Source organism: Rhinatrema bivittatum, chromosome 5 (genome assembly GCF_901001135.1).
Source record: "Rhinatrema bivittatum chromosome 5, aRhiBiv1.1, whole genome shotgun sequence".
NCBI lineage: Eukaryota > Metazoa > Chordata > Amphibia > Gymnophiona > Rhinatrematidae > Rhinatrema > Rhinatrema bivittatum.
Window position 1 is genome coordinate 345537168 of NC_042619.1, and position 27049 is coordinate 345564216.

At 41.8% G+C, this 27049-nt stretch overlaps 1 protein-coding gene across 3 annotated transcripts in view; it reads left to right on the forward strand.

Annotated features, from left to right (window-relative positions):
* Positions 1-27049, forward strand: part of PCCA (propionyl-CoA carboxylase subunit alpha) — a 714772-nt gene that overhangs the window by 223906 nt on the left and 463817 nt on the right. For all 3 annotated transcript variants that reach the window (XM_029604503.1, XM_029604502.1, XM_029604504.1), the window contains 2 exons: positions 3659-3695; positions 16533-16611. In XM_029604503.1, the coding sequence (XP_029460363.1) occupies positions 3659-3695; positions 16533-16611 (116 nt within the window). The remainder of the gene's footprint in view (positions 1-3658; positions 3696-16532; positions 16612-27049) is intronic.

Below are 27049 nucleotides of genomic sequence, written 5' to 3' on the forward strand. Positions count from 1 at the left end.
AAATGGAAATAAACACATAAATAGATTATATAAAATATCAACTTCCCACTACTTGACTCTTGTTTCTTCTCTTTGTCTGATTTGTAGGTCTCCTTGTTACATTTGTTTATTATAAGGACTTGTTTTCCTACTGGAATACTCAGTGAGATATCGAATTACAGAGTACATTACATGCACAATAAAATAGAAAACTTAAGTATTTATGCTAAACTTGTTTAACAGAATTGATTACCTGTACAATAAAGATCAATGACGTAATGTTTATTTATGTAAATGTTTTATATACCGTTGTTTCATATGTAGTTCACAAGGTGACATTCATAACTATAACTCAGCCAACAAACAATCATAGATATAGTGCATAATTGTAGTATAAATTCCTAGATGGATGGTAGAGAAGCAGTGGAATTGAGGTATATCAGGAGGTGTTTTGCTTACTAGAGCAACCCAAGGGGATGTTATTGGTTAAGGTGGGTAAGCTTGTTGAAAGAGCCTGGTCTTTACTGTTCAGCGACGTGTCAGTATATTTGTGGCCAGTCCTGCTTCTGTAGGCAGAGAATTCCACAGCCTGGAGATTCAGGATGAGAAGCCAAGCTTGTATGTTTGAGCCAGCCTGGTGTCTTTGGGTATGGTGAGTCAGCAGGAGGGTTTGTAGGGAGACTGGTGATCATTAAGAAAATTGGCCAAGGCCATTTAATGACTTCAAGGCAATATAGACTACTTTGATTTGGGCCCAATAAGGATTTACAGTAAATGTATTTTTTTCAAGGTTTGTAGCTGCAGTCGGATAACATCTATGCTGCAGCATTCTGCACTAACTGTAGAAGTTCTAGCAATTTTTATTTATTTAAAAACAATTTCTTGTCTGCTTACTTCCAATTGTTCATAGCAGATTACAAAGAGACATACAAATTAATAAACAATTATACATACATGTTAAAAATACATTGTACAATACATAAAATAAGCAAGCAAACAAAAATACTAGTCAAGGAAAAAACAAATGCACCCTCTGCTTTTAAGTGCCTTCAAAAGCTAATTACAATATATAGGCCTTTAAGACTTTTTTGAAGGTTCTGCTGCACGATATTAGACATAGCTGCTCAGGAGCTGAGTTCCATATTGCCGGAGCCCCTCTCCCTGGTAATGCCAAACCGTGCTACTCTAATGGAAGGTGCTTCTAAGAGATTCTTATTCTCAGATCTCAAGACTCGATTGGGTTTGTAGATTCACAGTTTGGAGTTGAACCGTAGGATGGAAGCCTTCTGCAAAGGTTTATGGATCAATGTATTTTGTACTGAATTCTGAATCGAATTGGGAGCCAGTGTAAACTGCGAGGGTAGGTGTAATATGTTTCTTGTAGTTTCGCAACTGTAAGCAATCGGGCGGCAGAGTTTTGGACTATTTGAAGAGATCTTAATTCGTTATTGGGAAAGCCAATTAATAGTACAATACAATAGTCTATGTTGGTCAAGGTTAATGCTTGAAGTGCTGTATGAAAATCTTGTGGATTTAAAAGGGGTTTTCAGTTTTTTGCCATATGTAGTTTAAAGAAATAGTTTTATTTTTATTGCATATTTGTGGTTTTATGGTCAATGTATTGTCAGAGATGACGCCTAAATTGCATACTTGTTGCTTAATTATGATTTTTGACCTTTAAACATGAAAGATGTTGGAAAGTTTGGATCTGGATTTTTTCGGGTTGCTGAGTTTGTTTTGTTTATATGTAGTTGCAATTTGTTGTTTTTGCAGGAGACCCACTTATACTGCATTGCTGTATCCTAGCTGGGATAGGACGAATGCATATACCAGAGTGGCTAGGTTGACTCTATTAATTTATGGTTTATATGTTTTTATTGCTGGTATAGTAGAAGGGGTGGAGCTCAGTTGAAGTGGGGCAGAGGAAGTGTTTAGGGTTAATATCTCTGTTTTTGCTGGTGTTTAGCTTGAGTTTATTGGAGGTAGCCTAACTTCCAGATTTGGTTATGGCAGTTATTGATCCATATATATGGCTGCATCTCCGTCATCTCCTAGTGATAAAAAGACCTGAATATCTTTGGCATAAACAAAACATTGGAGCTCAGATTTCCTCATTCCATCGGTCCCTGGCCTGAGATAGACATTGAACATGGTTGGAGAGAGGCTTGAATACCTATGGATCATGGCTGGACAAGGGTTTGACAGAGGAGGAGGAGTCACCCCCAATGACCAGGAAACTATTGCAGGGCTGGGTTCTTGATTACAGTGCCCGATAACCTATTTATTAGAATATTGTGGTCAATGGTGTCGAAGGTGCCTGAGAAATCGAGTAGGATCAATCTGAAGGTTTGTTTCTGTATCAGAAGCCCTGAGAATTTCATTTAATAGATCTTGGAGAACTGTTCCTGTTTTCTGGGCCTTCCTAAAACGTGACTGGAAATTTTTTAGGATTTGCTTTTCTTCCAGCAGATTCTAGAACTGATGGAAGATGACTTTTTCAATGATATTGGCCAAGAGTGGGTGATTCATATGGGCCAGAAGTTGTGGCCTAGGCAGTGCCAGATTTCAGATTTTGGCATCTATAGGCAGAAGACTAGGGGTGGGAACTTCCCCCATTAAAAACAAAGAGCAGCAAGGGGGTGTCCCAGGATTTGGGTGCCTTCAGAACTTGGTGCCCTAGTTACTTGCCCATGTTACCTATGGCTAAATCCAGCACTGGGTCTAGGGAACCTTTCTTAAGGAGTGGATGAACCGCAGCCTTTTTTTTTAGCAAGCATAACAGCATTTAAAACTATGATGTGGGACTTTTTTGTTATGATCACACTTATTAAAAAATCTCCTCCTTTGTCCCCTTGTTTGGCTGCTTGTGCTTGCCTTCATGCTTTTTGTGCCAGCGTGAGGCTTGCATAGAGTTTTGATGAGGATTACTATCACAGTGTCTCAATTTCAAACATAATGTTGGGAGTAGCTGTGTAAGAGGAGCTTTCAGAACTTTCCAATGCTCTTATTTCCTCAGGGATTAAAGAAAAATCATTATCATCAAAAGATGATTTGGGTTTTGTCTTAAAAAAAAGTTTCCACTCCTGTTTCTGTAATAGCAAAAAAAACCAAACCAAAATTGTAAACACATTTATTGGCAAAGGCAAGCTCCTAAATAAATCCGAACTTTGGGCACCCTTTGTCAACTGTGATTTAAAAGCTGTGAGTTTCTCTTTCTTGAATAGTAATCTGTTCTGATAGTGGGAAGCTTATATCAAAACAATAGAGGATGAACGCCCCCTGCTGGCAGCATCCAGGAAAGCATGGCATGCAGAACGGGGCAGATTAAAACTATTTTGGTAGTTGACAAACCTTAATGACCTGATTTATGGTCCTTATTGATTGTAAGCTTCTAAATTTAGCCAATAAAATGTCTGCAACTGCATAAAATCATTTTGTAGTTGTGGCTGTGCCTCCCGTCAGCTGACGTCTTACTGCTTTCAGTTTCTCACTAGAATAATGAGGTAGAATTCCACTTATGGTATTAATTTTACATTCCTCTGAATGAAAAAGGGTCAGGAGGTTGTAAAATCAAACGTTAAATAAATCAGAGGAGACAGTAGTACAATATATGGCTGCCCTAAGGACACAGTGCAGTGGCTGATGGGATTAACATTACGTCTCATTTCCTGCTTTACAGGACGCAGATGAAGCTGTCAGAATTGCAAGGGAAATTGGTAAGTTTTTAAATTAGCTTTGGTGGGATTTGTATGCCTCTCAGCAGAATGGTTGACTAAATTAAATGTGTAATAGGTAATCCCTATGGAACACATATTTTTTTTTTATAATAACTTTTTATTCTGAACATGTACGGTACGATTGTAACAAAAAACCAAATGCCAATACAGTTTTATATTTTATGTAATAACTTTTAAGATCCCACTTGCCTAGAGGACTTGGAAGAATACATGCCTTATTGCCTTGCTTTTTTAATTGCCAGCTTCTAACAGGCACACAAAAAAAATGTTATGTAACAGACAGGTTTCAAGATTCAGTTATCACTGATTGGTTTAAACTGACAAGAATGTGTTTTCCTAATTATCGTGGTTGGTAATGTGGTTATATTGTCAGGAGAGGAGTTGGGATTCTTGTGTATTAATTTCAGCTCATCCAATGACTTCCTGACAATTTTTATATACAGTGCATTCAGAAGGTATTCAGACCCCTTTTTTTCCATATTTTGTTACATTACTGCCTTATTCTGAAATGGATAAAATGCATTTTCCCTCCTCAGTCTATACACAATACCCTATAATGATAAAGCAAAATGAGGTTTGTAGAAAGTTCTGCAGATTAAATAAAAAAAAACAAAACAAAACTCTGAAATATCACATTTATATAAGTATTCAGACCCTTTGCTATGACACTCAAAGTTGAGCTCAGGTGCTTCCTGTTTCCATTGATCATCCTTGAGTTGTTTCTCCAACTTGATTGGAGTCTACCTGTGGTAAAGTCAATTGACTGGACATGATTTCAAAAGGCACACACCTGCCTATATACGGTCCCACAGGTGATAGTGCATGTCAGAGCAAAATCAAAGCCATGAATTTGAAGGAATGTCTGTAGACCTCCGAGACAGGATTGTGTCAAGGCACAATCTCAGAAGGGTACAAAAACAATTGCTGCAGTACTGAAAGTCCCAAAGAACATTGTATAGCCTCCATCCATTGTTAAATGGAAGAATTTCCGAATCACAAGGACTCTTCCTAGAGGTGGCCACTTGCCAAACTGACTCTTCGGGGGAGAAGGGCATTGGTCAGGGGAGGTGACCAAGAACCCAATGGTCACTCTGACAGAGCTCCAGAGTTCCACTGTGGAGAATGGAGAATCTTCCAGGACAACCATCTTTGCAGCTTCCAGCAATCAGGCCTTTATGATAGAGTGGCCAGACGGAAGCCACTCCCCAGTAAAAGGCACTTAAAGGACTCCGAGAGCATGAGAAAATACTCTCTGGTCTGATGAAACCAAAATTTAATCTTTTGGCTTGAATGCCAAGCATCATGTCTGGAGGAAAGCAGGCACTGCTCATCACCTAGCCAATACCATTCCTAGGGTGAAGCGTTGTAGTAGCAGCATCATGCTTTGGGGATGTTTTTCAGCTGCAGGAATTGGGAGACTGGTCAGGATTGAAGGAAAGCTGAATGGAGCAAAGCACGGAGAGATCCTTGGTGAAAACCTGCTCCTCAGACTGGGGTAACAATTCACCTTCTAACAGGACAATGACCCTAAGCACACAGCGAAGGCAACACAGGAGTGGCTTCAGCCCAAGTCTGTGAATGTCCTTAAGTGGCCCAGCCAGAGCCCGGACATGAACCCGATTGAACATCTCTGACCTGAAAATAGCTGTGCATCGATGCTCCCTATCCAACCTGACAGAGCTTGACAGGATCTGTAGAGAAGAATGGATGGGGCCTGTAGGCAATACGCGGGCCCACGGATTACCTGGGGACGGGAGCTGAAGCGCAAGCGTGGCGACGGCCTCGGGCGATGACATCGGGGAGAGCCGGCGTTCCGGCTCTCCCTGATGATGTCGGCCGCATAGCCCGCCCCTTCGGGGGCGGTCCTCGGGAGCCGACGACATCGGGGACGGCCGAGGACGGCTACTGGTGATGACGGCGCCCGAATAAAGGCGCAGGGCCACGCTGCAGCCGGCCTTTTTGCGCCATCAGGCAATTGTCGTTCTCCCCCCCCCCCCCCCCCATTATTTATTTATTTATTTAGCATATTTTATATACCGAGGTATAGCAGAGTTGCCTTCACTCTTCATTAGGGGTTCGTTGAAGGGAATAAATATAAATGCTACAAAGGCATTATGTATAAGTTCAATGATATAACGAATAGGCTATGTACCTGTTAGCAAGATAATTATGTAATGTCACAGCTAGGGGATAATGCAATGATACGGGTACCCGGGCCAATAGGAAGTTATAGTAGCTGGGTCAGCTGCGGGGCTGATGGCAAAAGGCAGGTCGCCGGACGACTGGGGGATCACGCCCGGAGGCAGGGCCCCCTTGCTAAACGCAGCGGGGGGTTGGAGAAAGTGATGTTGCCTTGCTTCTTCGTGGGGAGTGGCAGATAGGTGGGCCGTGGTCCCAAAAAGGTGGTGCATCCTAACGATTGGCCCCGGGGGGGGGGGGAGGGGGGCTTCTTATGTTGTTGGGTTTCAGATTGTTTTAAATATTACATAAAATCTGCGGCCAATTAATGCCAAATACAGCCTATGTGTCTAGTCATTTAAGGGATGGGGTAGCAGGAGAAGGAGCACGACGCGGGCGAAGGTACACGTCACGGCTCCCAGAGTCAGTGGGAGAAAATCTCTAAATCCAGGTGTGTCGAGATTGTAGCATCATTCCCAAGAAGACAAACATAGAAGAGGACCAAATGATCCACCCGGTCTGCCCAGCAAGCTTACTTATACCAGTATCTGCTGCACTGTGCGGGTTACCCTCGTGCTTATCAGTTTCCCAGACCGTAAAGTCAGGGCCCTCGGATGCTCTCCAAATCCAATTTTCCCTAACCCCTGCTGTGGAAGCAGAGAGCAATGATGGAGTTGCATCAAAATTATCAGGCTTAGTGATTGTAAAAGCCGCCTCAGCAAGTTATTTATTTATTTATTTAACATTTTTTATATACCGAGGTTCTGGTAACAATGTTACTAATCAGTTACCCCCATGCTTATTTGTTCACTAAACTGAAAAAGTCAGGGTCCTCGATGGTTGCCGTCTGAATCTAATTCCCCCTATCCCGCTGCCGTTGAAGCAGAGAGCAATGATGGAGCTGCATGAAGCCTTGATACAACCTGAGGCTGTGCAAAATGTGCCTCGACAAAGTACTGAGTAAAGGCTCTGAATACTTATGTAAGAGTGATATTTCAGTTTTGTTTTTTTAAATTTGTACACATTTCTACAATCCTGATTTCGAGTTGTCATTATGGGGTATTGTGTATAGATTGAGGAGGGAAAAATATCATTTCAGAATAAGGCTGTAAAGTAACAAATAGTGGAAAAAGTGAAAACATCTGAATACCTTCTGAATGTGTGTGTGTATGTTATATATATATCTGTTATATCTATCTATTTATGCCTCTCTCTCTCTGTGCATTTAATGAAACAATAATAGTGTTCATTATGCCTTCCTCTTACAAAAAAAATAAATGCTTATGAAAAAAACACTACCGTCTTCCACAGAAGTGATCTCACATATTGATTCTGAAGATCAATAATTCCTCTTTGGAATTGTTTGGCTGAGAAGAAACTATTAAGCTAAATGATTATTATTGTGGACATGAAATTTAATTCTATTGTGGATAAATTCCTGTATATGACAGCATATATTACTTTTCATATTGAAGCTGCAGGGCCTATGCTGTTTTAACTGGGCAGTATTTGAGAACATGGTTTTGGAAAGGGCATTATAGTTTTCTGTAATCATTTTTCCTTTGGAATGAAAGTAAAACAAATCTGGTCCTCCAAACCACCTCAGTGTCCATTTAGGGTTTTATTAGATATGATCAAGTTACATGCAAGTACAACTGTAAAGGTATTTGAATAGTTTGAGAGAACGTTTTGTAGGTTTTCAATGGGACTGGATTGTCTTTACTTTATTTAGGTCCCTATTTACTAAAACACATTAAAACCACACATCAGTGTTAAGCTTTTTATAAATACTGCATTATGCTTTTTGTCTGTTATTTAGTAGCTAAATTGTAATATGTTTAGAAAGATGTCGTATAGGCAGAATAGAAAAGCTTTAAAATAAATAAAATGATGCAGCAGCTGGTAATGCATAGATGTTGTTATTGGCAGCAGCAATTTATCTATTGTTACCTGAAGTCTTTAACAGTTGCCAGAGTCCAACATCCCCTGTACCTGTGACATACAGGCCCATTCCTGTCTCTCCTTTTGTTCTCTCGCACAATCCTCATTCAAACAGGATTCATGCTGCAGTTGAAAAAGCCGGGCAACGGTTTATCTACATATAGTTAAATCTCAAAACTTGTGCACAGCTTGAGGTAGACCCAAAGTGATGGCCACCCACCTGCTGATAATAGTTGCTGTTTTGACTAGTAATTTGTAATCTATTGCTCCCAGGGTGATCTAGAAAACTAGATGAGTGACGTCAGTGCAGGGAAAAATCATGGAAACTATTCTATATCACAGAACATATAGAAAGACATGCTTTAATGGAACAAAGTCAGCATGGATTAACTCAAGCGAAATCTTGCCTCTCCAAATTTATTAACCCTGTGAAAAATTGCAGAAGAAACTTATGAGACTGGAAGACTGGATATTTAAATGGCAAATTAAATTTAATGGAAAAGTAGCATGGGAACTATTTGCTATTTTGGATCTTGCTGGGTACTTGTGTCCAGATGTGGGAGCTAGCAGTGATTCCCTCAGGCCTGGAGGCATTTCAGTCTGAATCCAGCCCTTCTTAAAACACGATAGCTTTATTACAGCTTCACACACACACACACAGCAGTAGACTGCGTTTACCTTCAGACAGACAGTGCTGCGTGTCATATAGCACTGTAGAAATGTTAAATAGCAGTAATAATTACTCGCAGTTTCAGTACTGCTTCTCTCAGTACTCGGTTTTGCTTTGGCACAGCTCAGTGTTTGGACAGGGTTACCTCATAGGAGCTGCCTTCCTTCTGGAGACCTGGGTTTTGTCCGCTGATCCTAGCTCGGCTCAGACCTTTATTCCCTGGTCTCCACCTGCCCTATAGAATCCCACCCACAGAGCATACGCTCCTTAAAGCATTTAAGGTGGACCAAGCGTCTTGCCTGGTCCTGCACAGGAAAATAGGGGAACACTAGGGGCACTGCCTCGCACCTGGATTGGCCACTGTTGGAAACAGGATACTGGGCTTGATGGACTCTCAATGTGATGCAGTAAGGCAATGCTTATGTTTTTATGGTTTCCTCTCTCCGCTGTAGGTAAGGGGATGGTGACTTCCCCTTGCTTTTTCAAAAATACTGCAATATTGAATTATTGCAATTTGTATAAAGGATAATACAATAGTACCTTAAAGTGATAAATTGAATATGTCTGTCTGTCAGATACGTGAATTTCATTTGGTCTGTACAGGCTGGCACAGCTGTTTGAGATCGAATCCTACCACATCGGAAGATCACCCAAACGTCTAGTAGAGTTGCTTATCTCCTAGTTAAGTGTTTTCCTGAATCTATTTAATGACTTCACTCCTCTCCATACATTATGTGGAAAGAGGTCAGATCTAATATTGTAATTGTGGCTGGGTAGGGTAACTTCAGAAAGAGGAAATCATCTTGATGTTTTTAATCAACTGAAGGCCCTGAATTCTGCCAAGGTCATTGCCTCCAAGATTGAAAAGCAGGTTGCAAGATAACTAGAATTAGAGGATCCCATATTTATTTCATTTCATTTGCATTTATTAATTGCCTTTACAAACAGCACAACGTTGAGTCACAACATAAAATTATACAATTTACACACACACACACACACACACACACACACACACACACATATATATATATATATATATATATATGAACATGCCATGCTGGGTCAGACCAAGGGTCCATCAAGCCCAGCATCCTGTTTCCAACAAACCAGGCCACAAGAACCTGGCAGTTATCCAAACACTAAGAAGATCCCATGCTACTGATGCAATTAATAGCAGTGGCTATTCCCTAAGTAAACTTAATAGCCATTAATGGACTTCTCCTCCAAGAACTTATCCAATCCTTTTTTGAACCCAGTTACACTAACTGCACTAACCACATCCTCTGGCAACAAATTCCAGAGCTTTATTGTGCATCGAGTGAAAAAGAATTTTCTCCGATTAGTCTTAAATGTGCTACTTGCTAACTTCATGGAGTGCCCCCTAGTCCTTCTATTATTCAAAAGTGTAAATAACCGAGTCACATCTATTCGTTCATTAGTGTTCTATTACTCTTTTTGGAACATGTTAGCAAATACTTTTTGCCGTCTTGCATTATTAGTATATACTATATATATATATATATATATACTGTATATATAGATAGGAACAAATTTAGTAAATAACAGTAGAAAAAAGACCTAAGTGGTCCATCCAGTCTGCCCGGAAAGCTTTATTTATTATTTTAATTCATTTATTTTTATTCTGTTTAGTGTATTAACTGCTGCTTTCTGCGAGTTACCGCTTATCTTTATTTCCATCCTTTAGCCAACAGGGAACCTTTGTGTCTAATCCAAGCTCTTTTGAATTCCATTACAGTTTGTCTCTTAATAGTAACATAGTAAATGACGGCAGGGAAGAAAAAAAAATATATACAATATACATATATTATTTATTTACATTAGATATTCTGCTTTCTGCTATGAATGGCTTCATAGTGGATTACAATGAATTTAAAGTAGGTTACAATAGTGTTAGATCAATAAACAATATTGATTGAGCATCTATACATTTAAATATATCAATTTCTCTTTAAATGTATAGATGCTCAACCAATATTGTTTGTTGATCTAATACTATTGTAATTTACTTTAAATTATTGTAATCCACTTTGAAGTCATTCATGGTAGAAAGCAGAATCTCAAATGTCAATAATAAAATTATATATATTTTTTTTTTCTTCCCTGCTGTCATTTACTATATCTATCTATATATAGAAACTGTAGAGGGTGTACCCTACCGGCTGCAGATATAATGCCAGGTTAATAGCACTGTCTTTAATAAGAACATAAGAACATGCCATACTGGGTCAGACCAAGGGTCCATCAAGCCCAGCATCCTGTTTCCAACAGTGGCCAATCCAGGCCATAAGAACCTGGCAATTATCAAAACACTATAACTGTTTCATCAATTTTGACATTTGAGTCCTCAAATTGTAATAGACTGAGAAGAGAAAAAGGAGAGGCTTTAGATTCCACAGATTAGGAACACTATATATTTATTTATTTATTTATTTATTAATTATTTTTATATACCGACATTCTTACATCCGATGTAAATCATACCGGTTTACATTAAACAGAATAGCAGGAAATAAATTTCCTGCTATATATACACTGACCAACTAGAGATTCCTTATTTGAAATCCAAGAAGGGAAAATATGCACCTGATACATTTTAGGAATAAAACCATTTTGAAAAGAGCAATGCCCCCAAACTGACAAAGGCAAATCAGACCATGCAACCATCTGTTTTTCCATGTTCTGTATTGAAGCTTCAATGTTCAGTTCATACAACAAGCTCCTATCTAACGTAAATCTCTAAATATTTAAGCTGAGTATTCTTTACAGCATCAGTGACCAGCATAGTGTTAGGACCCCCAGGCTTGCGAAACCTAAAGGGAGGTGACTCACCTGGCTCCAGCCGTGGTGTTGGGAGAAGTCGCCATAGCACAGCGACGTCAGGACCCGGTCAGTATGTGCATAACATACGTTCACTGGTGCGAACATGCTGAAGGCACCCCTGGATGATGTCAGCGCCAGCTGCTCTTAAGCGTCCGCTTCCTGGCACCCCTTGCCGTGGCTGCAGGTCCTCTGAGCACTTCAGTTCCTCATTGTTAGTTGCTGCCTTGCTTGTGCTCTTTCTGTGGTGCCCTCTCTGTGTGCTCCTGTGCCTTCACTCCCTCCCGCTCCTGTCTGGTCTGTTCTTGGCTTCTGTGTTTGTCCTGTTTTTTTTCTCCTTGGTTTTGACCTCGGACTTCCCTGGATCGCTACCTGCACCTGACCCCTGCCTGGATTCGTTGTCTGCCCCTGTCTGGATTATGCTGCCTGCCGCCTTCGACTCACGGGTCGGATTCTCCGCTATCCTCAGCCTGCCCTGATTCTAGCCTGGACCCTCTCTTATACTCCTTGGACAAACCCTGGGACCCACCTAAGACCTGCTGGCTGTCAGACCCCAAGGGCCCAACCTGCGGGAAAGACTGTTGGTAAAGGTGAAGCTCCTGTCTGTGCCACATCGGGGTGCATCCACCTGCTGCAGTGTATCCTATTACAGCTCAAGGGTCCATGAAAACTGACACACAGCTTCAGACTTGGTATAATTAATCTTCAAACTAGCAAAAATATCCAAAATAAAAAAATCACCGCTGGTACACACTATGTAGGTCACCAACTAACAGCAATGTATCTAGAAAAATACTGATTTTTATGTTCCACAGCCCCAAATTTGAATCCCCTAACTTCACTGTAGGATTTAATTTTCAAAGCTGAGAGCTCTACCATCAGAATGTATAACAAAGGTGATAGTGGACAACTCTTATCTAGTACCACAATTTAGAGAAAATACAGAAGATACCTGGCCACTAATTCGCAAATGACCCTGAAGAAATGCATATTACAAATTAATCCATTGGAGAAAGGGTCCTTGTATTGCTCCAACACAAAAAAATATAATGCCACAACTCTATCAAAAGCTTTTTCAGCATTTAGCTGACCACAGACCACCTGCATTTTCTGGATAAGGAGTACATAGTGCATCAATAAGTTTACAAATGCATTATTTTGATTTTCATTGAATATTTGAGGATCTGAGTCATAATAGGTGTAGGGCATGATGAGTCATCTTTGGGCCTACATACACTGGCTCAGTCTCGCGAGATAGGCCTAAGGCTTCCGGAAGCCAAATTTGAACTAAATGCATTAGATCTGAGGGCTTAGCATTCTCTGGCAGGCCTATAATATAGATATCGTTTCTTCTACCCCTATTCTCCTGGTTGTCAGTATGATCTTGAAGCATATTAATGTTAATGTAGTTGAGAATTGTTCCAATACCATTTCCTTGGCCATATATATCTATATACATATAGATATCCTGATCTTGTGTATATGTCTCTCAGTACTCTCTCTAATCTCCAAGGATATTGCTTGTAATTTCCTTAGATGATCTTCAGTGATAGCTGAGACATTGCATGAAATTTCTTTAATGAAATCTTCCTTAAATTCCAATAAGGAAACTTCAGTATCTGCCACTTTCTTAACACAAGAAGATTTTTAGGGTATAATAGGGTATCTTCAATATAAAAACCAATAGGTAGATCACTTGCATGCCTTCCTGGTTACCAATGAAATTCACACTCCAAATTTCTGAAATGTACTGTGAAATAAGTTTATGGTTGACCCCCCCCTGACAGCACCATTTTCTCAGCAGGCAGGCATTATTGAAATTCTTTCCAGATTACTTTTGTAAGAAAATGAGCTGCATGATTACTAATTTTGTTTGGGGAAAAAAATCTCAGCTCGATGCTCAAGAAGATAAGCGTGTTTTTGATGTATAGAGAGAGGAGCATTCTCACATGTGCTATATTTGTTAATAATAGAAGGACATTTTGGATGGGGGTATAGGGGAAGATTATGGATACAGCATAAGCACTGGCAATTTATATGCAAAGCACACTGATAAGGAAGGTCAAGATGCAAGTTGAAAAGAAGCTTGCTGTGGAAGCAAAAAAAACCTCATACTTTTTCAGGTACATTTGAATTAAAAAGCCTGCAAGGGAGTCAGATCATTAGACGTTCAGGGGGTAAAAGGGGCACTTAGGGATGACAAAGCCATAGCAGAGAGACTAAATACATTCTTTGCTTCGGTGTTCACTGCAGAAGATGTTAGAGATACCCATGCCAGAAATTATATTGAAAGGTGATGATTCAGCAGAACAAAACAAATTTCAGTGTTCCTAGAAGATGTAATAGGGCAAATTGACAAACTAAAGAGTTGAAAATCACATGGCCCAGATGGTATACATCCCCAGCGTGCTGAAAGAACTGGGAAATGAAATTGCTGGCATGCTATTAGTAAATTGTAAACAATCATTATAATTGTCTATGTACCTGAATACTGGAGGGTTGCAATGAAATGCCAGTTTTTAAAAAGGAATCAAGGGGTGATCCAGGAACCTACAGACCAGTGAGTCTGTGCCATGCAAAATGATAGAAATCAACATAAAGAACAAAATTACTGTATATATTGATAGGCATAGTTTAATGGGACAAAGCTAAAATAGATTTTGCCAAGGAAAGTCTTGCCTCAGCAATTGGCTACTTTTTTTTTTTTTTTAGTATAAACAATAATGTAGATAAAGGTGAGCCAGTTGATATAGCATATCTAGATTTCCCAAAAGCATTTGACAAAAGTTCCTCATGAGTAACTTTGTAGGAAATTAAGAAGTCATGGAATAGGGGTCAGTGTCCTATTGTGAACTGGTTAAAAGAAAACAGATAGTAGGTCTAAATGGTCAGTTTTCCCAGTGGAGAAAGTTAAATAGTGGAGTGCTCTAGGGGTCAATTCTGGGTCCACTCCTTTTTAACATACAATATTTATAAATGACGTGAGGTGATCGAATTTGTTGAGACAAAATTATATTCAAAGTTGTTAAATCACAAGAGGATTTTGAGAAATTACAAGGTGACCTTGCAAAATTGGGAAACTGGCCATGCAAATGGCAATTGAAATTTAATGTGGACAAGTGCAAAGAGATGCAATAGGGAAGAGTAACCCAAATTATAGCTTCACAAGATGAGGTTCCACATTAGGAGTCACCATTCAAGAAAAGTATCTATGTGTCACCATTGATCATACATTGGAAACTTCTGCTCGGTGTGCAGCAGCAGCCAAGAAAGCAAATAGAATGCTAGGGATTATTAGGAAAGGATTGGAGAATAAACAGATGATATATCCTAATGCCTCTGTATCACTCCATGGTGCATCCTCATCTTGAGTATCAAGTGCAATTCTGGCTAGTACATCTCAAGAAAGATAGCAGAATTAGAAAAGGAACAGAGAAGGGATGGAACGATTTCCCATGTGAGGAAAGTATAAAGAGATTAGGACTCCTCAACCTGAAGAAGAGACAGCTATGATAGAGCTTATAAAATGAGTGGATTGGAATGAGTAAACGTTAATCAGTTGTCTGCTCTGAAAGAGTACAAAGACTAGAGGGGACACAATGAAGTTATTAGGTGATACATTTATAGAAAATATTTTTTTTACTCCATGCATAATTAAGCACTGGAATTCATTGCCAGAGGATGTGGTGAAAACTGTTAGTGTAACTGTGTTTAAAATAGGTTTGGACAAGTTCCTTGATGAAAAGTCCATAAACATTATTAAGGTGGAATTGCAGAAATCCACTTCTTTTCCCTGCAGTTAAGCAGCATGGAATCCATTTATCTTTGGGATCCTGCCAGGTACTTGTGACATGGATTCGCCAATGTTGGAAACAGGATAGTGGGTTTGATGGACCTTTGGTTTGACCCAGTATGGGAAATCTGATGTACTTATGGTTATATGAGCTTTTTTTAAATCCCATGTGGTTCTTGCAGTGTCAGTCATCAATGTTGGTGATTAGTGGATGTGATAAATTAGAACTATATTAGGATAAATAAACATTATACCACTTTGCAAATTGATAGCCGGGGGGAATAGTCAAGCAGTTTGTGTTGTTGGGACTATTCAGCATTTGCTGTGGAATACTATCTTACGATATAATGGCAATGGGATGTGTATAGTCTTTAGGAGAACAGTTTTCAAAGCTATTTGCAAAGGTATAAAACATTCTAATGTAAATCAGCTGTCTGAAAATTGCCCACTTTGCATGTGGGAAAACATATGTGTATAGTTTCACAATCTGGACACTTTTATTCAGATTGCAGTGAGGGCATTCCTGTGGTGGGTTAAGGTTGGCAGAGGAAAATGCACATATGGTTTTGGAATTTCAAAACCTTGCATTTAGTTTTGGTCAGAAAAAGTATCAGCCTGAAAAGCATAAACACTGCCATATAGATAAATAAGAAGCAGTCTCTTCTCTATCAGCTTACAGTTTTGTCAAGAGATATAGGTAAAGATATTATGTGGAACCTTAATTGGCTGTTTTAACCTGGCTATGATCAGGGAGAGGCAGGGTTTAAAAGTAATTTCAAATAGGGGACTTTTTGAGTGGGTTTTGAATATAGCCAGAAACGGGGCACAATGCACCCTCTAAGGAAAGCTTATTCCAGGCACATAGAGGAAGGTGGGAGGTGAAGATGGAGGAGAAGGGAATGATCGACACAGGGAGGGTGGGGAAACAAGAATGGAGAAGTAATGAGCAGCTGCAGAGTGAATGCAATGGTAGGAGATGCCTGAAATGTACTGAATGTGGAAGCAGATGGGGAGGCAGTGCAGTGACTTGAGGCTTCAGTGTCATAAGGACACTGGAGAAATAGCAGATATTCAGAGACGGCAATTTAGCTTTGTCTATTGCTGGGGGAAATCCTTTCCAAAGTGCCCATACCATCAAGCGCTTCGGCATCGCTAACTTTCATACCAGTTTTTAAATAGCATTTCTATTATTGTTGTTGGGTTTTTTTCCCAGTACTAGATACGTGAGCCGCTCTCATGTTAATATGACAGGCAGAGAGGATCTCTTTGAGGGAGTCGTAGGGACCGTAAAGCTGAGAGCAGTTGGCGTGGACGGTCAGATTAGGTAGGCAGTGTGGTCTTTCTTGCCATGATCAAAGTGTTGAACTTTTGTGTGATTGTCTCCCGCTGTTAGGCTACCCCGTCATGATCAAGGCCTCTGCGGGTGGTGGTGGGAAAGGCATGAGGATCGCTTGGAGTGATGAAGAAACCAGGTGAGATGCTGCCCAAAACCTACACTTCATTAACACCGTGCTTGCCAACGTTCTGATGGTTTCCTGTGAACCGACGCTCGCACAGCTATCAAAAGTGGAAGTGATATGCTTCATAGTTTTTTTTTCTGCTTTTTTTTGTTAGTTACTGTTTCTAGGCGGGGTGAAAGAGAATGATAATGTTTCTGGTTATTTAGATACTTGCACTGCACTTTAAGGATAACTTTCAAACAGCTGTGTGTGCCCCACCATATGGGCGTGCAAAAATCTAGCCCTGTACTTTATAACCCGTGCGTATATGATATACACAGGTTGTAAAATATATGTAAATGTGCCCTGCAACATGTGTGCAAAAAAAAAAAAAAAAAAGTGCAAATACGTATTTTATTTATTTGGATAAGTTCCACCTTACCTGGGTAAGCAGTGGCACATCTGGATAAATTCCAATTTTTCTATGTAGCAGCTATTCAGCTGGATCTTAAAACACTACTTATCTGGCTAAGGGCCTCATTTACTAAGCATTTTTTCCTATAGATATAGAATGGGAGAAAGGAAATCAGGTCCTAAGTCAGATAGCCTGAGAAGTCCAAAAAGCACTACCTATCCGGCTAAATCAGATAACTGGATAAGTACTGTTTTAAGACTTAACCGACTATAGTAGCAGATTTGCTGCGACTTAGCTGGATATATGGGAACTTGTCTGGTTAAGTGCTGCTTTCAAAGCTTAGCAAGATAAATTGAAAGTTATCCAGATAAGTAGTGCACAAATGCATGTTTTTATGTCTAGCTTAAAAAAATATATGCTTGGAAATGTGCATAATTTACATGCATTTACTCCCTAAAAGGCGGGCTTTATGCTTTTAAATTTGGAGGTTTTCTAACATGTGCATGGCAATGAAATTCCCAGTTTTACCAATTAGTTTACCAGTTCTCCCAGTCTGTTTGCAAGTCAACAAGACCCTCCTGGCTGTTCATCTCCCCCCCCCCCCCATTTCACCCATACTCCCATACCTAGTCAATATTTTACTTTTAAATGCCTCACTTTAAGTAAACAGTGGATCCTATAAACTCTTTACAGCTCCATGTATGCTAAAGTTAGAGTAGCTAATACCAACTGTTTAATTCCCTCCCACCCTAGGGCTTCTTCTTCTAATATAGTCTGATGAATAATAATTGGTAACAAGATAATTTGCTAATTTGGTAATTCTTTAGGTGTTCTCTATCAAATAAAGTGAGCAAAATGAGGACTATCCAATGTAACAATTGTGGAGCCTTTATCTTGAGGCAAATTATCTGGAAACTTAGGGGTTGTCCCATTTGTTCAGAACTCTCTGCCCTGAAAAAGGAGTTGGCTCACCTTAAGGCTGAATTAGTTGCAATAAATAAAGTATCTGAAACCACCAAAAAATCCTCACCCACTTTACGGAATTCAGGAATCGTTTCCCCCTTACCAGAGAAAATTCAAAAGCCCAGAAAAAAGTGATTTATGGTGGGCTCAGGTCGAATAAGACCTGTGACCCAAAGACACCCGTTCTTCACAATTGTGCAGCCCACGTGTCCCATCCCCCCACCATGCACAGAGCATACAGGAACCCAAGAACAAATGGATTTCAGTGGGCTCTGGTAGAGCAAGATCTGTGAGGCAGAGACACCCATTCACTCAAGTGACACAAGTACAAAATGCCGCCTTTGTTTTCAATAATGAAGAAGCTAGAGATGTGAATCGGAACTGAAATCCGAACCGATTCTGGTTCAGATTCACATCTCTAGAAGAAGCTCTAGCGATGGAGATTGAAGTGGTATCTGAAAGGAAAGAAAAACCCTAATGGATGCAGAAATTCAATTATACAACTAATATAAGAACATAAGAAAATGCCATACTGGGTCAGACCAAGGGTCCATCAAGCCCAGCATCCTGTTTCCAACAGTGGCCAATCCAGGCCATAAGAACCTGGCAAGTACCCAAAAACTAAGTCTATTCCATGTAACCATTGCTAATGGCAGTGGCTATTCTCTAAGTGAACTTAATAGCAGGTAATGGACTTCTCCCCCAAGAACCTATCCAAACCTTTTTTAACCACAGCTACACTAACTGCACTAACCACATCCTCTGGCAACAAATTCCAGAGTTTAATTGTGCATTGAGTAAAAAAGAACTTTCTCTGATTAGATTTAAATGTGCCCCATGCTGGGTGACTCAGAGGCACTAATATGGGAACTCTTTTCAAGGGAAAACTATAAAAAGCCTTCCAGAATCATCAGCTGGTAGAAATGCAATTCAGATAGTCAGTGCAATCCAAGGAGAAAGTAAAGACACTGAAGTTGAAATAGTATCCATCTGGGAACCAATGACCTTGCTAGAAACAACATCCAAGTGGTACAGAGAGATTTCCAGACTCTGGTGAAGCAGATTATTCATATGGCATTGTCTTTTTGCCTTCTCAGAAGTGTTACCTGTTTTCGGAAAGGGAAATGAGAGGCTAAGCCATATAGATAACGTCAATGCATGGCTGAAAGCTTTGTATAAGGAACAAAGTTTAGGATACATTGGAGGCTGGGGCCATGTATGGAACAGTAAAAGGCTCTATGTCAAAGATGGCTTACATCTGTTTGTGGCAGGAAAAATGATGCTAACAGATAAATTCAAATCCATTGCCATAAGGCATTTAAACTAGATGACGGAGGTGGTAGAAGGAAATTGGAATGTCACCCCCCCCACCCAAATCTCAATGATATGGGTGAAGGGGATAACAATTGAGTAAGGCACAAAAGAATTCAAAGTAAGCTAAAGAAGAGAAGCTGGAAAGCTATGAGCACAAATGATCATAGTCTGGGCAATAAAATCCCAGACCTGCAAGCCCTAATGGTGGAGGCAGATGTGGACATTGTTGCTGTTATGGAGACAACTGGGATACGGCCATATCAGGTTTAAGAAAGGACAAAGAGGACAGAAAAGGGGGAGGAGTAGCTCTTTATGTCAAAAATATCCAAGCAACTGAACTTCAAGGAAATGGGGTAAAGAAAAATTATGGGTCGTCCTTAAAAAAAAAAAAAAAAAAAAAAAGACGATGGTGCATCTATTTTTACTGGAGTGCTTTACAGGCCTCCGACTCAAACTGAAGAACTAGACAGAGAGCTGGTTGAAGACATCCAAAAGGTGGGAAAGAAGGGAGAAGTGTTGATTGTTGGAGAATTTAATCTGCTGGATGTAGACTGGAGAATCCCTTCTGTGCAATCTAACAGAAGTAGAAGAGAGACAGTGGATGCCCTGCAAGAGGCTCTGTTCAAACAAATGGTAATGGAACCCACGAGGGAGGGAGCTATACTCAACTTAGTGCTCACCAATAGGGATAATGTCTCTAATGTCCGGGTGGCTGGCTATCTCAGCACCAGTGATCATCAAACTATAAGGTTTGATATCGCAAATGGGATATGGAGAAGTCACGTGAAGACCCGAGTTTTGAATTTAAAAAATACGGACTTTGTTGAAATGGGGAAGTACCTGGAGGCAGACCTAGAAGACTGGGAGAAATTGAGAGAGGTGGAACAACAGTGGGCTAAACTAAAAGGAGCAATTACAAATGCAACTAATCTATATGTTAGAAAAGTAAACAAAAGCAGGAGAAATAAGAAACCTATCTGGTTCTCAAAAAGAGGAAATACAGGGAAGAATATCTGGTGAAACTGAGGGAGACTAAGAAAGTAATCAAGAAAACAAAAAGTCAAGCAGAAGAAAGGATTGCCAAAGAGGTAAAGTGAAGTGACAAAAACATTTATCAGGTGCATCAGAAAGGTCTGAAGTGGTATAGTGAAACTGAAAGGTGAAAATGATCAATGTGTGTAGAGAGTCGAAGAAATGGTGGAAATATTAAACATGTACAGTTTAGTGTTCACTAAAGAAGACCCTGGAGAAGGACCATCACTAGTTAAAAAGACAATGAATGGGGGTAGAGTAAACGAAACTCCATTTACAAAAGTGAATGTATGGGAAGAGCTAGGAAAATTGAAAATGGACAAAGATATGTGGCCTGATGAGGTTCATCCCAGGATACTGAGGGAACTCGAGATGTGCTGGTGGGTCCGCTGCATGACCTTTTCAGTAGATCCTTGGAAACTGGAGTGAAGCCAAGTGATTGGAGAAGAGCGATGGTGGTCCTGCTTCACAAGAGTAGAAGCAGAAAGGAGGCTAGAAACTACAGGCCAGTTAGCCTCACCTTGGTGGTGGGAAAATTAATGGACACTCCACTGAAGGAAAGAATAGTGACTATCTACATTCAGGAGGATTGCTGGATCTGAGGCAGCATGGATTCACCAGGGGGAAGGTCCTGTCAGACTAATCTGATTGATTTTGAATTGGATCAAGGAAGAGCGATCAGTGTCATCTACTTGGATTTCAGCAAAGCTTTTGATACGGTCCTGCATAGGAGGCTTGAGAATAAAATGAGAAGTTTGGCAGTGAGCACCAAGGTGGTGGCATGGATTTACAAACTGGTTGATGGATAGAAGGCAGCGTGTGATGGTAAATGGAACCTACTTTGAAGAGAGAATGGTGTTAAGCGGAGCGCCACAAGGATTGGTGTTGGGACTGGTCCTGTTCAATATCTTTGTGAGCGTCGTTGCAGAAGGGATAGAAGGTAAAGTAAACTAATATCATTGGCTTGCTGGGTAGACTGAATGGACCATTTGGTCCCTTTCTGCCATAATTTCTATGTTTCTCAGATTCACCAACTACTACCGCCATTTTTTAGCAAATTACTCTGTGTTGGCCACACCCCTCTCGGCCATGACTAGGAAGGGCAGCAATACAAGAAATTGGTCCCCCGAAGCTTTGGCTGCCTTTCAAGACCTTAAGAACACCTTCTTTTCCGGACCTTGTCTGCGCTACCCGGATCCAAGCCGCCCCTTTGTCGTAGAGGTGGATGCCTCGGCTTTTGGAGCTGGGGCAGTTCTAGACAGCATTCCACTCAAGGAACTCTACTTCCTGCTTCTCCTTTTCCCATAACTTCTCTTGTACGGAACAGAACTACAATATAGGAGACCGGGAATTGTTGGCTATTAAGCTCTCCCTTGAGGAATGGCCCCCTGGTTGGAGGGCACTCGGCATAAATTTACCATCTATACCGACCACAAGAATCTCGAACACCTTTGGCATGTCTAGCGTCTCAATGCTCGCCAGGCCCACTGGACTATTCTTCTCTCGATTTGACTTTGAGCTCCGATACCGTCCGGCAGAGAAGAATCTCCGAGCAGACGCCCTGTCTTGTTTGTTTGACTCTGATGGCATTCAAGAAGAACCCAGTCATATAATTGACCCTTTCCGCCACAGTTATGGTCCCAGCCGGGAAAACCATTGTGCTTGCTGGTCACCTTGGACATATCCGAACCTTAGGGCTGCTCCGTTTTTACTGATGGCCCACAATGGTCTATGATACCCGTGCCTATGTGGACTCATGCATCATCTGTGCCCAGCAGAAGCCTCCTGTAGGCCGACCTTGGGGCCTTGTCCAGCCCTTGCCTGCACTTGAAGAGCCGTGGACTCATCTTTCCACAGATTTTGTCGTAGACTTACCACCATCTAAAGGAAACACGGTAATCGGGTTCATCAAAGACTTTCTCTCCCATTTTGTGCCTCTGCATGCCTTGCTTTTGGCTCCAGAGCTCGCACGTCTCTTCTTCCAACACGTGTTTCATCTCCATGGCTTGGAGTAAACTAAAATAATATCATTGGCTTGCTGGACAGACTGAATGGACCATTTGGTCCCTTTCTGCTGTAATTTCTATGTTTCTCAGATTCACCAACTACTACCACAGATATCGCCTCAGACAGAGGACCACAATTTGTTGCTTGCTACTGGCGCCCCCTCTGCAGGGAATTTGGTATAAATATCAGCCTGATGACTGGATACCATCCGCAAGCCAACGATCAGGCCGAGCACACCAACCGCTTTCTGAAGAACTTACTACGATCTTACTCCAATGATCAACAAGATAATTGGGCAGAGCTCTTACCATGGGCAGAATTCTCACACAGCTCCCATTTTGCAGAAGCTACCAGAGCTTCCCATTCTGCATAGTTTACGGCAGACAACCGCGGCTCCCATTACCAGTCCCATTGTCAGTGCCTTCCCCGGCAGCACAGGCCACTGCCAAAGCTCTGCAAGCCCTCTGGACCCAGACCAATAAACGTCTTCATCAAGGAGCTACACAAGCCAAGAAAGCCGCCGACTTATAGTCGCCCGGCTCCAGAATTTCAGCCAGGCCAAAAGGTCTGGTTGAGCACCCGTTACATCCGGCTAAAACTGCTTTCTCAAAGGTTTGCTCCTAGGTACATTGGTCCTTTCCCTGTGATCCAGCGTATTGGACCAGTCACCTATCAACTTTGGTTGCCACCAACTTTGGGTATACAAAACTTTTACACGTATCTCTGCTCAAACCAGTGATACTCTCTTGGCCATCATGTAGAACTCCTGCACAGTCTCCAGTTTCCACTTATCGGGTTCAAGAAATACTTGATGTCCAGAGAAGAGGTTGCAGTTGGGATTACCTTCTCTCGTGGGAAGGCTACGGTCCAGAGGAAAACTCCTGGGAACTGGCCAGTAACATCCCTTACAAGGGACGACTCCTCCAGTTCCACCGCGCCCATCCGGGCAAGCCCAGACCTCCAGGAGGGGGGGCGTAAAGGGGGGTACTGTTATGCATCCCGGCCATGGTAGACCCACGCCCGGGCCTACTCACCCCAGAAATCCAGCTGCTAGCTCTGGTTCACCTTCGCTCACAGTGGTGGGCAGCTGCCTCCGTTCCCGAGCGCCTGCAGCCACCTCTGCCGCTTCTGACTTCTGCGCAGTTCCTTCCTGCACCCGGCGGGTCTGCCCGCGCAGGCCATAGAGTGACACCGCTGTCCTGCTTCCTCTGGGCCCTGGCTTAGGGGCGCGCATGCTCAACTCACACATTCTTAAAGGGACCACGGCGGGAAAGTGGCCCGTGGCCCCGGATGATGACATCACTGGGCCTTTGTATAAAAGGCAGGGCCCAGCCACTTGTTCCCTGTCTTGGCAACAGGTCTCCATGTGCTCGTTCCTGTCTCCTGTTCCTGCTTGTTCCTTCACCTGCTCCTTGTACCCTTGGTCAGATTCTATGGTATTGACTCCTGCTTCACCTGGATTACGCTTGGACTGATTCTCAGGTATTGACCCTTGCTTTGTCTCGACTACGCTTGATCTGATCTCTTGGCTCTGATCTCAGCTCTGCTTCCGGTACCTTGTCTTCCTGCCGCCTTCCCTGACTCCAGCTTGCCTTGGGCGCTCTTCCGGTATGCTACAGACCTGGCCTCTCAGGCTTTGGCCTATCTTTACCTGGACGCCCCCTGCTTCCCTCTGTTCCTGTTGACATCTGGGTCTCTGGAACCCTACCTTGTCCGGACTGTCCTCGGCCCTCCAATACCTCTGCTGGTTTCTGGCGTACCCTTGTCTACACCAACACCTAAGTCCAGCCGGTCCCGTCACCCAAGGGCTCAACCTGAGGAGAACGTGGGTTGGTATTGGCCAGTCGGCCTCTGTCTCCTAGCCTGCTCTGCCTCCAGACGGTGGGGACCCGTAGGGTTTGCCCTGGGGGTAGCATCAACCCCACCTCGGGCCAAGGGTCCACCAATATTAAATGTGACTGCAGTAGTTTGCCCTTCAGTAATTATGTCAAATTTTATTACATTATGATCATTATTGCCGGATCTAATACCCCCCCCCCCCCCCCCCCCCCCGGTTTCATAACCAACCGCTGCATGAAGGAATCATTGATGTAGAATAGCTGATGGAGCCATTGGGTGTGACAGATGAGGCTCCCTCAGTTTTGATGGTTTATGTAGGGATGGAGTTGTGTTGTGCAGCCTTGATAACAGTGCAGAGGTGAGGACTGTTTGCATGCAAGAGAAAATTACTGGTGTCCTGTGAATGCTATATCTTTAAGGAGAGGACAGCTGTGAGTAAAGAATGCAGATAAAAATGGTGTAGATTAGGGAAAAACTATTTTTAATTGCTAGCCTTACATGTCAGCAGTTCTTTTTTGATGTTTGCCAAGGGAGGGCTTGTTTTATGACTGTAATAATCATTTTTTTTGCCTATGTGAGAATGCTAAGATTTTCTCTGTTGATTCCCATGGAGCTGGAATGAATTAGTGTTTCATAGAATATGTAAAAGTGAAAATGTGAGCAGGGGTTACATGGCTTCTGGCCCTTAAGTTGTGCTGATGGTATGAACCAAACAGGCTCAGTATGGTTTCCTTGCCTTTTTTTATATAAGAGAACCAATATCAACAAAATAATTTTGTATGTCGCAGTTTATAAAGATATCTATAGTTCACAGCTAGTTTCTTGGGCTTATTATCCTTGTGGGTTACCAAAATTTCAGCTTTATGTATATTTCTCAGTAGTCCTGGGAGTAATTTTCAGCTAATGTAAATTCTGTGGGTGCTTTTCCGCTCATCAGCGTATCACTAATTTTGAAAGCGAAAGCATACATACACACTTTTGCTTTGAAATTTATACTGGGGAACCCTACCTCCACAAATCTATACCTGCTAATGTGTGCAGGTAGTTTCCCAGGTGGATTTTACATACTATTTAAAATGAAAAAGAATCAGGTACATTTTAAAAAAGAGTGTGGCAGCACCCGTACATGTGCATATTGGTGTGCGAGGAGACGTATGCTGGAATTTTAAATCATGAGCTCAAATGTTTTAAAATACACCTATCATGCATAAATTTGCTCCTAATTGTAAGTGGCTACTCGAGCAAACACACTTCCTGTATCTTCCTTGGATTTTGTTGGCTTTAACGCATATAGGTAAGCGGATTTTAAAATGGCTCTCCATCCTGCACTGCTCCCAGTTGACCCAGACCCCTCACTCTGTCGTGTTAGGCCTAAAACGCGATTTCTGCAGACTTACTCCTTATATCAGGAGCAGCAGTAAATAAACGCGGTTAACAAGCCCCCGCCTGCTGCAGCCTTCTGGTTTTACAATAGGGATTTATGAATGTAACTGTTGGCCCTGCCCTGGAGTGCTCATACCCCACCCCTTGTTCACTCACATTTTTTCAGTTTATGCATAATTAGTGGCTTTAAAAATCCACATGGCTCGTGCGCGGCCTACACACTTGCATATATGGGCCTTTTAGCGTGAGCAATGCTTTTAAAATTCGGCCCTATGCACGCAAGTCTAATCCTACCCAAACTTGGCAACCTGGAATGCTTCTTTAATATGTGGAGAAAATCATGCACGTGCAAGATGTACACGGATATGTTTCCATTCATTTTGGACGTGTAATTTTGCAAGATAACATTTATGTGGGGGTAAAGCATTGCTGTACTCGCATAAATGCCTTTACAAATTAACCTTCCTGAAGGTAATTTTCAAAATCCACTTCTGCAGGTTGAAAAGGCTTTTTGAAAATTGCCTAATCTCCCTACAGGTACTTTTGTTATTGCCTAGCACATACTTTTACCTGCATTGAGTGGAGCCAGGCTTGGGGCTGGAGTAGGGTGGATAATACAACGAGTGCGCATAGTTTTGCATTTTCAAAACTACCCATGCTGTTTCGAAGGGAAAGGTGTTCACAGAAGATGCAGGTGGAGATCTCATTGGTTACTCTTCAAAGGGAAGGTTCATGCCTAAGAACTGATGAAAACTCCATAGGGAAAAGTGCCCTTGGACTTTGTAATTTCTCACAGACATTAGAAAATATCCCCTTTCCTGAGCAGTAAGCCATTGCATATTTTGGCCCATAGTTGGAGACTTCATTTATTAGCATTATACAATGTTTAGTGGGGAAGCCGGTCTCTTTTGCTGCCTTTCCTGACATTTATTTCTCTAATCATTATTTTTGTCTCAGTTTATTTTCTCACCTGTTCATTTCTTATTCCTCCTCAGGGCTTAATTTTTGGGGGAATGGCTAGGAACATAGCTCCAGCATTTCTTTTCAGACTGACGAGACAGAGCAGCAAGGGGATTCTCCTCTCTTGCCTCCTTCCTCCTGACTTGAAGAGGAAACCTTTACTGGCCATAGAGGGAGAGGAGGAGAGTTGCTGGAGAGGGTGATTTTCCAGGGAAAGGGAGGGGCTCGAGGATCACCAGGAATAGGGGGTTAGACTTAGGGGCTTTATGACCAAGCTGGGGGATGGGGAGAATGATCACTGGGGAATTTATTGCAGAGGGGTTTAGGAATGGAGGATCAGAATCACCAGGGCAGAGAGGAGGAAGGTTAGAGCGATGCCATGCTGGGTCAGACCAAGGGTCCATCAAGCCCAGCATCCTGTTTCCAACAGTGGCCAATCCAGGCCATAAGAACCTGGCGATTACCCAAACACTAAGAAGATCCCATGCTACTGATGCAATTAATAGCAGTGGCTATTCCCTAAGTCAACTTGATTAATAGCAATTAATGGACTTCTCC